General features: G+C 57.5%; 1 protein-coding gene across 1 annotated transcript in view; it reads right to left on the bottom strand.

Moving 5' to 3' along the window:
- Positions 1-1,849: 1,849 nt before the first annotated feature.
- The window catches only part of ENDOV (endonuclease V), a 10,069-nt gene continuing 427 nt past the window's right edge, over positions 1,850-11,491 (bottom strand). Inside the window, exons 2-9 of the mRNA XM_017730686.1 lie at positions 11,278-11,487; positions 10,237-10,371; positions 9,808-9,847; positions 9,595-9,707; positions 9,420-9,488; positions 8,726-8,854; positions 5,094-5,179; positions 1,850-4,110 (exon numbers count right to left, since the gene is read on the bottom strand). Of these exons, the coding sequence (XP_017586175.1) occupies positions 4,080-4,110; positions 5,094-5,179; positions 8,726-8,854; positions 9,420-9,488; positions 9,595-9,707; positions 9,808-9,847; positions 10,237-10,371; positions 11,278-11,487 (813 nt within the window). The 3' untranslated portion in view covers positions 1,850-4,079. The remainder of the gene's footprint in view (positions 4,111-5,093; positions 5,180-8,725; positions 8,855-9,419; positions 9,489-9,594; positions 9,708-9,807; positions 9,848-10,236; positions 10,372-11,277; positions 11,488-11,491) is intronic.

Genomic DNA, 11,491 nt, shown 5'->3' with positions numbered 1-11,491 from the left:
GGAGCCCCCCCACCACAAACAAATCCCCGCATCCATGCTGGAGCTCCCGGGCAGCAGCGGCGGGCAGTGACCAGCTGGGCTTTGCAAGCAGAGGCACAACGTGCCAGCCAGCCAGTCCAAGAAAAGCAGGAATAAGCGTGTTCCTAAGGAAACATCCTGCATCGAGCCCCCGAGGTGGGAACTAACCCAGGAATTCATCACGGGTTGGTTTCATAGCCTCGATTGGTGTTTTTAAAGCTGATCGGGCTGCTAGGATGGGGACAAGGCACTCCCAGCGTGTCCCCATGGAAGGAACCAGCTCATGTGGGACCCCACAGAGCTCCAGAGCAGCTCCTTGTGTGCCTCTGTCCCGCTCCCCCCAGCCCGGTCCCCCCTGGCCCTGGGTACAGAGGAGAAGGTGCCATAAAATGTGGGTCTTTACTGACCTGCCCAAGAGCTCCTGCACCCTCTGCCCCCCCTCCACCTTCCCCTCCGGGGGACACAGCCCCAGCCCCCAGCAGGAGAGATTTGTTGCCCCACGGATCTACCACCTAGCTTTGGGCTGAGCCCTGCACAAGCTGCTCCATCACCCTCATGACACAGCTCATGATCATCTCATTTGCTATTAATTTGCTTGTCAAGAGAAATTCCACTCATTTGCTTTTAATTAATGGGGCCTTAAAATAAAGCTGGGGGGTGGTGGGGCTCTGGCGAGAGGATCAGGGAGGATCAACCAACACCAACAACGGAGGAGCAGTTGGGGTGGAGAACTATTTATAGGACAAAAGGAAGGGAAAAATAATTTTAAAAAAGGACAAAAGGACAAAAAAAAAAGAACAAAGAAACCCTGCAAGGGAGCCATGGTTCCCCAGCTCCCTCTGCACACCCGGGCTCTGCCCGGGAGCCACCACAGCCAAGAGGCCTCAGCTGCCACGGGGGGGGCAACACTAAAAATGCCCATTTAGAACCAGAGCTGGGGAATGCTCTGAGAGCCAAGGGACACAGCTGCCCCAGCCAGCCCCACAAACACCAAATGCTCTGGGAATGTGGGAAAGGAGCGGGGCTCAGCTGCCTTGGCCCAGCTCCACACCCACTGCGAGCACCCAGACCATGGCTCAGACCTGAAGCTCGACCTGGTTTGAGGAATCAGGAGGGAAACAGCCCCTCCTAAACCCACCCAACCGAGCCAAAGGGAAGAGGAATGAGAGCTGGGGTCAGGGAGGGGGGAAATCCCAATCAAACACTTCCCCCGTCCTCGGCAGGAGTGTCCCGAAATACAAACCCTGAGTCACTGGAGCTCAGACTGCACAGGCAGCACCTACACTGCCACAAGCTCCAGACACGGAGGCGGGAACTCATCCCACCCGGCTTCAGACACCTGTGAGGGAGCTGCTCATCCACAATTCCTCAAAACTCGCAGAACAAACACAGACTTGCATCCTAAAGCATCTCCTCTCCCTTCTCCTGGAACCCCAGATGAACAAGGCAGGTGCAGGGATCCTCCTTCCTGATCTCCAGGTGTCCAAATAAAACAGAGGAAGCAGATGCAGAGAATGTGCAGCAGAACCATTCAGCACCTGGGAGTCAGGAAACCCAACCCCAAACCAATTCTGCGCCAGTTTGTCACCCAGGAGCCATCACTGGGCAGCCACATCCCTGCTCCAGCACCACAGCTCATTCCCCAGCAGCACTGGGGGGGTGACCAAGGCCTGAGACACCTCCAGAGACTCCCAACCAGTCACAGATGGAAACGGTGAAGAGAAAACCCTGCTGGTGACAACAGGAGGATGTACAACCAGTCAGCAGTAAGCAGTTTCCTCTGATTCCCAACAATTTAACACCCAGAAAAGGCAATTTCCAGCAAACAGAGTTTAGAAAGACAAGCCACGTATGAGTTTATTTCGAAGGACACTCAAGCTCCACTCTCTGAGTTCCTGTTAAGAGGTTTCAAGCATTACAAAGAGATTTTCCCTTCCCAGGGTTATAAACCAATTAGATAAAGACCAAGTTAATCCCTTATTGTGTCCAAAGAGCTACAAGCAGACACCAAACACAGAGATTAGTCCCTTCCTTTGAGCACCCCGCAGCCCAGGCAAACCCCAAGCCGAGGAGCACAGAGCCCCTGGCTCCTGCAGGGCTGCACAGGGGGCTGCCAGGACACTGCAGCACCATCCTCCTCCCAAACCCTCCCCAGGTGACTCAATCCAGAGTCATCTGAGTTTACCTGAACCTGGAACAGAGGAGTTCAGAGCCTCACGCCGAGGGAAGCCGGGGCAGTGATGCAGAGCCACGTGCTTGGACTTTTTATGTTGGTTTTTTTTTTACCTGATTTTTCCTCACTCCCCTGGGCAGAGGCAGAGAGGCAGCTCTCAGGCCAGCCTAGGACAGCAGTGTCCCCAGCCCTGGGTCCCTCACGCTCCTGTCGAGGAGCTGGGCTCAGTTCCTTGAGCTTCCACCCAAATCACAGCTTTGGCTGCAGAGCCTCCCCTGACCAGCCCACCCCAAATCTCTCATTGTCAAATGCCAACTAGAAGCACAAAAAAAAAATCACCAACAGCTCAGGGATTCAAAGCACAGACGTTAGATTAAACATGAGGTTAAACCCAGAGCAGGAAGAGCCACAGTCCCACGTGCTGAGGGCTCCCCTCTTCTGCCAGGGCCATCCTGGAGGAGCTCCTCCCCACAGAGCCTCCTCCAGCACAGCTGAGTCAGATAAGGGGCTTCACTCAGCACAGCTGGGGTCAACCTGCAGTGGGAGCGGTGTCACCCAGAATTTGGGACGAGCCAGGGCCCAGCACAGGCCAGAGCAAGCAGAAAACCCAGATGGATTTCCCCGGTGTTCTGCCCATGAGGTCCAGGAAGGAGCTGTTCCCCGCCCACTCTGGCACTTGCGCCTGAATTTGTGACAGGCTTTAGGAGCCTGCCCCCATGCTCAGAGAAGTCGCTGATTTGTGTGGGGTTGGAATGAGGAATGAACTGATCCCTGCTGGCAGCGGTGCTGTGGCTCTGTCCCCACCCTGCTCCCTCGGGACAGGACACTCCCAGGACCAGCTCCAGAGCTGCCCACGGGCCCCAGGGGAGCTGGGGCTGTGGCTTCCCCCCTTTTCCCACCCGGGTTTCCAGAGGGACAGCCCAGACCCCGACACAGCAGAGGCAGAACGGGCTGGGTTTTGTCCCCCCACCCAGAGCAGCTCTAAGAGAAAAGAACTGAAGTTGTACAACAAATTTATGCAAAATTGGGGTTAAAACAGCCCACAGGAGCCTGACCCGAGCACCCCTCCCCAACCCAGGAAAGCATCCTTCCTCCTCTTCAGGCTGGGATCCCACACAGCCACACCAAGATCTCCCAGAGCACATTCTGCTCCTGCTGCTCTTCAGGAACAGTCAGGAACCACCTGCCAGCCTCAGCCAGGACCCCACACCTTGGGAGAAGCTTTGGCCCTGCAGGCTGGCCGAGGGTCACGGATGATTTGGGCACAGCAGCTCTTGGCTCTGGGCTCTGCTGGGGCTGCGTCAAAACTCCAGCCTGGGATCTGGGCACTCGCAGTGCTCTGTGTGCCAGGAATGACCTCCCCATCCTCCTGGGATCCTTTCCCCTGAGATGATCCTTCCTTCAGGAAGAGCGCGGCAGCAGGGCTGTTCCCCCCGGAGCTGGAACGGGGCTGCTGCTCCCCAGAGACGTGGGAGGGAACGGGAGAGCCCAGGCTGCAGGGACGGGGAAGCTGCTCCAGAAACAGCAGGAAGGGAGGTGTCTGTGCCCCAGAGGTGTGGCAGGAGACACAGGCCGGCTCTGGGGGGAAAATGCCTCAACACCCCTTTGTGAATCGCCCCCTGCAGCTGCCCACGGGCTCCAGGGAGGTGTTGCAAACTCACACGTGAGCCTTTGCTTATACAAAAGATTTTAACAATACTTGAAAACAAACCCTGAGAAATTCACTGCAAGGATTCTCCCTGAGCAGTGGCTGGTGCTGTCCTGAGGGACACAGACTGGCACAGCTGTCCCTCAGGGTGGCACTGGGCTCCTGCATCCAGCAGGACTCAGCCTTGGTGCAGGAGAGGACCCAGCAAAGAGGAGCTCTGCAGTTTCTTCTGGCACCAGACTAATCCTCCAATTCAGCCTCCTTTTTGCTGCTGGGAACAAAAAAGAGAAAGTAGAAAGTAGTTTTTTTAAAAAAAAAGTAGAAACCAACAGGTACAAATAACTGGCACTTGGTGGCCGAGGAGCTCAGGTACAGAGGGTGTGAGAGACAAGGTCACAACTGGAGTGAGTGTGGGGTTCTGGTGCACTCCCCTCCAAACCAGCCAGAGTGAGCTCCAGCAAACACTGGGGACACCTGGCCTGGCACTCCCAGAGCTGCCCCACGGCCTGGCCATGCTGAGAAGTGCCACCACAGCAGCTGAGAGAGCCCCTTGTCCTGCCCCTGGGTGCACAACTCAAAGAACAAAGGAGCTGAGCAGGATCCAGCACCATCCACGTGTCCTAAGGAATCCACCCACAGAGCTGCCTCAGCCAGCACTAATAATCCCCCACTCCCCCAGTGCCACCATCCCCAGCTCTGCTCCCTCAGAGCCCTGACACACCGGGCTCACCCCGAGCAGCTCTTGGGACAGGGCTCCCTGCTGTCTGCCCAGCCTGGTCCTGGGGCTGAGGGGGCCCAACACTGCTGTGAACCCCACTGGAGAGGCAGCAGAGCCACAGCACGAGGAGCTCCTGCACCTCAGGGGACCTGCCATGGATTTACCCCGACCTGACACCCCCTGGCCCACCTTATGTAAGAGTAGGGGGACTCTGACCCTCCCCAAGACCTGGGGGCCAAAACCAGCTCCCTGCAGGTATTTCTGTTCACCCTCAGGTCATACCTGTGGGCGTTAGGGCTTTCTTATGACCAGTGCTGAAAAAAGACCAAATCCCCTCTGCCCTTCCCCAGCTCAGGACACGGCGCTGTCGGAAGCAACGTGTGAGGCAGCGTGGCCACACGGAGCAGAAATCACCTTCTGGAGGCAGCACATGTCCTGATCTCCTCACCCAGCTCACCTTGTTACCCTGCCTGTACCTTTAATGCCATTACTGCAGCTCATTCCACGAGCAGAGCCCCTTTTGCCCACACACCCACCTCTCTGGGCTGGCAGGGAGAGCCTCCAGCCCCTCCAGCGGAGCACAGGGCTGCTTCCGAAGGTACTCCCTGGACCTAATGTCAGCCTAGAACCGAGGAAGAAAATGAGTGAGAAATGGCTGAGCAGCCTGGCTGGTGCCTGCTCTGCTATCCCAGAGTGTCCCATCCACCCTGCTGTCAGCACATCCCACCAGAACACTGCATGGCCCAGTGTTACAGCAAGGCAGGACAGCCTGGGGCCAGGAGAGCACCAACCACATCCCAGGAACTGTTACACAGCATTGCTGGGCATTCACTGGGTGTTCCTGCCCCCACCCTGAGGTGTTTGCTCAGCCCTCCAGTGCTGCACGACTCAGCAGCAGACCCTTGATGCCATCACAAGCACATCCCAGGCTCTTGGACAACTTTGAGGACTGGCAGTTGATTTTTACAGTCCTTCAAAGTTTTTTCTCCTTTAGAAACTTCTTTCCCAAACACACTGCTGTGACATTTCCGAGCAGCTGCTGTGCCCACCTCAAAGGCAGAGTGTCTCTCCCCACTTACAAAGCAGGATGTGACCTTCCCAGCTGGAAAAGCTTCACAGTGTCTGGTGATGCTTGGAAATTGGGTTAACACATCCCCGGGGACTGTCCTTGAAGCATTGGCTGCTCTCCCCCCACGCTGCTCCCGAGGAGCCTCTCCTGCAGCCCCGGCAGCCCCCAGGCCCCTCAGCGCGAGCCCCCAGCAGAGGCTGTGCCTGCTGCTGGAACCTGCTCCACAACTGCAGAGCCTCCTGCCAGCTGAGAAGGAGAGAGTTACATAAGGGGTGGTTTGTTTGGGAGATTTTTTTCCCTTCTCTCTATAATTGGACAGTTTCATAACCGAACTGACAAATAACTTTGATCACTCTTCAGGATAAGCGATTACGTGACGGATTTTATAACCAGGGAAGGAGGCTGCTCAATAGTCCCCACGGGGAGACCAAGGAGCAGGAGGCACAGCTACCAACTATTTTTCTAGGGAAGAAAAAGCCCAACCACATTCTTCTGAGAACATCAGCTAATGCTTGATGAGGTGGCAGTTCCCAGGCAGGGCTCACTCCTAACACAGCACTGGAGTCAGCTTAAGGTGGTGATTAACCATGGGCTTATCAATAAAATGGATCACTGTCCTGCAATAATCCTCACAGATTTGGGTTATTTTCAGAGGGGATGAGTGCTGGCTGTGGAATTGGTGCTTTGTCTGTTATCTGAGGGGCTGTGGTGGTCCCTGTGCACAGCAGGCGTGGAGGGGGTGCACCCAGAGGGAGCTGGAGTCTCAGGACACCCGTGACTGCTGTCCAGTCCCAGAGGAGAGGCTGATGCCTTGTCTCATTCTCCTGAGGGCAAGTGTTCAGTGTTTCACAGAAAGGGACCTGCAGGCTTGTCCTTCCTGGTGGGCTGGAGCAACCTCAGGCTGTCCCAGCAGCCCCTCCCGGAGGCGGCCCAAACCCGCTGGGCACGGGGCCAGGGGCGGCTGAAGGAAGCACCAAGCGAGGAGGAGGCTGGGGAGCAGCCACCAGGAACCCGACCAGCGAGAGCAGAGCAGGCTCCCGGTGCAATCCCTGCCCGCTGCAGAGTGGCACCAGCTTCTGCTTCCCTGCTGTGCACCAGCACCCTGGGAATGAGCACCGGGAGGGGTCTGCCCTCTGTCAGCAGGAGGCAAGGGCAGTGCTCTCAGCAGGCTCTGGGACTGCTCCAGGGCCACTCGGGGGAGTGCTGTGCTGGCTGTTCTGGGATGGCAGCTCCCCCCAATTCCTGCCTGGGAGCTCAGAAGGACCAGCCCTGTGCAGGACCTCACAAGGGAGCACAGCTCTCCTGGCTGGGCCTGGCACGTGGAACGAGGACTGAGTGGGATGTAAATACTGATTGCAGGTGACAAGGGAAGTTCATCCCTCTGCTTCCTCCGAGAGATCACTTCTCTCACCTGCACCTCAACCAGTTCCTTGGCAGCACAACCACATTGTGGGCTGAACACAAACAGACCGCTCCCGCTCCCTGCCTGGATAGCGCTGCATTCCCAGGAGGCACCACATCCCCTAAAGCAGGAGGTCTGAGCTCCCACAGCAGCTGCACTGCACGTGCTGCCCTACACAAACCTCAGCCACAGCCTCAGGAGCTGTGGGCAGCTGAGCTCTCACAGACCATTTTATTTCCAGGGCTGCCAGAACTTCCAGACCAGGACCTGATGATCCACAGGTCTCTCCTGACACTGGGAAATCCATAAGCACTGCACCTGTCAGGTCTGCAATTTCTGGAGACATACCACAGCAAAAAGGCCAAGTTAGCCACCCATGGCAGCATTCCCCACAGCCTCCTGCTTCCTGACTCCAGCTCTAGGTGCCCAAGAGCTGAGGCTTTCAGCTCCGCCTGTGCCAAGAGCTGTGGCAGTCACCACACACAGGAAGTGTGGCAGGGACAAGTCCCATGGAAAGGTTTGAGTGTCCTCATCTTCTGCCACCCCTCCAGAGTAAACACACTCCCCTGTTGGATTTTTCATCTCTCTGTAAGCAAAGTGATAATAATTCATTCCATCACTCTAAGGAAAAGGTCACAGAGAACTGGAAGAGTCTCCGAACATGAGCAAATCCTGGAGATGTCTGGAAGCGAAATGAGGGTGACGAAAAGCTCCGAGACACCTTTTAGATTCCAAAGGGAATGCTTTTCCCTTCCCTTTGAACACACCGAGCTGCAGAACTGGCTCGGAGCTCTGCAGAGGCATCTGTCCCTGGCTGGAGCAGGTTACATAAGGAGCTCCACCAGCCTCCTCCGGTCTGGCAGGTGCTGGGGCTGAGACTGGAAACTCCAGCTCTGCTATGGACACCCCAAGGCTCATTTTGCTCCAAGGACTGAGATTTTGGGGTAGTTTTTAAGTAGAGTCTCAGTTCCAGAGAACACTGCAGCTCTGGAGCAGCACCCAGCAGGGTCACCCAGCACTGCCCCGGGCACTGCTCAGGTGGGCACACCCCTGACCCCGCCACAGCAGCGATGCCAATGGGCTCTCCCAGGGCAGTGTTAGGGACAGGGACACCTGGGCAGGCCCTGGCGTCACTTCTGGCTCTGGGCTGTGGAGCCACCAACAGTAGAGTGACCTCGGGGAGAAGGGAAGCACTTGCCAGGCCAGAAGTCCCAAAAGCTTTGAGCTTCTCCTGAGCCTTTCCCCAGGTTCTGCTACGATTTGTAATGAGCCAAGGCTGAGCCTCGGCGGCAGCTGCAGCTCGGTGACGGTGATGCAGTGCTGTCACCTGCTGGCTGGCGGCTCCGTGCGGAGTGCGGCAGCGGGAAAGGCCCAGAGGAGCGGCACTGCGGGCTGTGCTGGGCTCCAAGTGCCCGGGAAAACCGCATTCCCAGCTCCTGGGGATTAACACCACCATCACAGGAGCTGCCTGCAGCAGGAAATCAGTCAGGCTGGGTCTGCAGGCAGGGCTGGGAACGCTGCCGGGCACTGCGTCAGGAGAACGGGCCTGGAAGGACCAGTGAACACCCCCGTGGGCTGGGGGAACAGCCCAGCAGGAGGCTGTCAGCAGCACAGGAGGGGCAAACTGAGGCTCTGGAACACCCCAGGGCTCGCCTGCCCCTGTCCCCGCCTGCCCTCCCCCGGCTGCCCGGCCGTACCTGCCGGATGGGCTCCGGGATGCGGAAGCGGCAGCAGGCCCTGACGAGGCGCACGGCCGTGTCCAGGCTCACCCGGTGGCCCACGGAGACATAGAGGGGCTTGGAGCTGTTGTTGCAGCTCCGCAGCACCTGGGCAGTCAGAAAAGAGGGATCAGGCAGTGAAGAGGCTCACTTGAACATACCCAGAGGAGCAGGGGAATTAGGAGCCAGCCAGACCCCTCAGGTGGGGTGGTGGCTCTGCGTTTGCAGCTCCCAGCCTTCCTGAACATCATCTCCATCCCAGTGTCTCCTCCAGGGACTGTTTGTCCCTTGTGGCCCTTCCCCAAACGCCTCAGGCTGCTCTGGGATGCAGGGAGATGTGCCAGCACAGGCTGACAGCACACACAGGAAGTGTCTTACAGCTGCCTGTTCCTGCTCTGAATCAGATGCTCCCAGACTGATCCTGGGAAGCTGCCAGGAAACTGGCACCTCTCCCAGACTGTGGCTCACAATCCAGGGTGCTGGAGCACCTCAGGTGCCACAGCCACGGATGTGAACGCTCCTGACACCTGAGCTGCCAACTCCCTACAACCACCTGAGCTCGCAGGAAGGGGCCAGCAGTGTCACTGGTCACCTGTCCACAGCTGCCCTCCCGGACGGGATCACTGAGACAGCCCCGCTGTGCAGAGTGACCAGTGGCCAAGTGACAGCTTACCATGCCCAGGACTTTCCCTGAAGTGCCTGTCAGTGGGAATGTCTCTCCTGACCTCTGCAGGGAGCAGACCTAGGGACAAACACACACGAGTCAGGTCATTAGCACATAATTGTATGTGGTGTCCAAATTCCCTTGGGATATTAAAAACCAGAGCTAAATCCCAGCCTGGCCTAACCTGCTCCCTGTGCAGCTCGTCCCTGACCAAGCCATCCACCTGCAGGAGGTTCTTGGCCACTCCAATGCACGGCAGGTCCGTCAGGACTCCCAGGTGACAGGCTGTGCCAAACCCTGCCAACAACCAGCCACTGTAACTGCAGGACACCAGGAACAGGAATCCCAAGGAGCAGCACAGGGACCAGGAGAGCAGGGCTCTCCAGGAACAGCCTACCTCTGGGATGGAGCAGGCCATTCCCATCTACCAGAAGCACCTGAAAAAGCCAAAGCGGAAATATTATTTCCTGGACACTGAGAGCACTCCAAGGAGCATCCAGGGATGCTGGCTCTGGTAGGAAGGAGAAATCTCTCTTGGTTCTTCACCTCTCCCTTGTAAGGCTCTTCCTGCCTGTGCCTGACCCTAAAGCAGCAGCAGCGTGGGGCTGGCAGCGCCCTGCACACACCACGGGGCTCCCACTGCCATGGGAGGCCTGGCTGCTCTCAGCTCCACATCCCTGCTCCCTGAGGACAGCGAATGGATGCTCCAACACAGCTCTGCCCCTGCCCCTCCCGCCCCACCAGCTCAGGCTCCGGAGGGACAACCCCCTTCCCAGGATTCTGCACCCAGGACACCCCAACTCGGCACAAGGAAAGGACACCACACCTGAGGCTGGAGCTGGGGCTCCTCCTGCTGCAGTCTCTGGACAGCTTCCACCAGGAAGGGGACCTCTCGGAAGGCCAAGAACCCGGCCACGTACGGGGCACTGACGGCCACCATGCGGCAATCCTGGTACAGCACCTGGGGCAGGCACAGACAAAACCTCGGGACGCTGCCCGAGATCCCTGGATGTTCCAGAGGCTCCTCCTCTGGTTCACGCTCCCTCTGCTCACCCCTTTTAAACCCAGGAACCGGTCAAAGACAACCCCGTGAGGCAGCACAAAAAAATGATTCCTGCCTTGCCCTGCAGAGCACAGCAGGACTTGAGATTCAGTTCATTAAAATCCCAGCAGACAGCATCGAACTTTATTTCTCTGCTCATTAGAGCCTTTACAGTTAAAAATAATTTTTATATCATTTTGAAAGCTGGGAAAGAGACCAAAAATCTTTATTTATTAGTTCAAGTAAAATGACTGTGAGATCCATGACAGGTTTGGAAAAGCTTTCCTATGTCACATCCCATATTATCAGCCAAGAACTCACACGCGAGACTCTGCACTGGAGCACTACGAACACCTCCCTCTGCCCACGGGCACCAGCTCCCCTGCACAGACACCGCAGCTGCCTCTGAACCCTGGGAGTTCCCAGCCATCCTACAAAACTCCCGCAATTGGGAGCTGTTTGTATCACACCTTCCTAAACTTCTGCCTAAATCCTTACATAGATTTTTTTTTCCTGTTTATCTTTCTTGGGAACACACACATGGAAGGTTGCTGAACACACACAGAATCACGGAATGGTTTGGTCGGGAGTGACCGTGTAGCGCAGCCCACACCTTCCACTCGCCCAGGTGGCTCCAAGCCCCGTCCAGCCTGGCCTTGGACTTCAGGGATGGGGCAGCCGCAGCTGCTCTGGGCACCCTGTTCCAGGGCCTCCCCACCCTCACAGGCAGGAATTTCTTTCCAATCTCCCATCTAGCGCTGCCTCAGAGCCCGTGGTTACGGCACGGCCGGACACAGCCCCGGCACGGGGCGCTCCCCGCGGTACCTCGAGAGCCGGGAAGCTGAGCACGACCAGGGAGGCGCAGGCACGGCTGTCGTCGCCCTTGATGTAGGACAAATCCACACCTCCCACTCTCTCCAGCCCGGCAAAACGGGCATCTTTCTGCCACTCCTCGGTGTCCTCCTCCACCACGCTGGCCTTCAGCCGGGCCTGCTCCCTGCGAGACCCCCGGCGCCGCGGTGAGAGCGGGGTCCCCTCC

This window comes from Corvus brachyrhynchos, unplaced genomic scaffold (assembly GCF_000691975.1).
Source record: "Corvus brachyrhynchos isolate BGI_N302 unplaced genomic scaffold, ASM69197v1 scaffold340, whole genome shotgun sequence".
In the NCBI taxonomy this organism is placed as follows: Eukaryota; Metazoa; Chordata; class Aves; order Passeriformes; family Corvidae; genus Corvus; species Corvus brachyrhynchos.
Note: the sequence above shows the minus strand (reverse complement) of the source record. Positions and strands in the feature narration are given on the sequence as shown.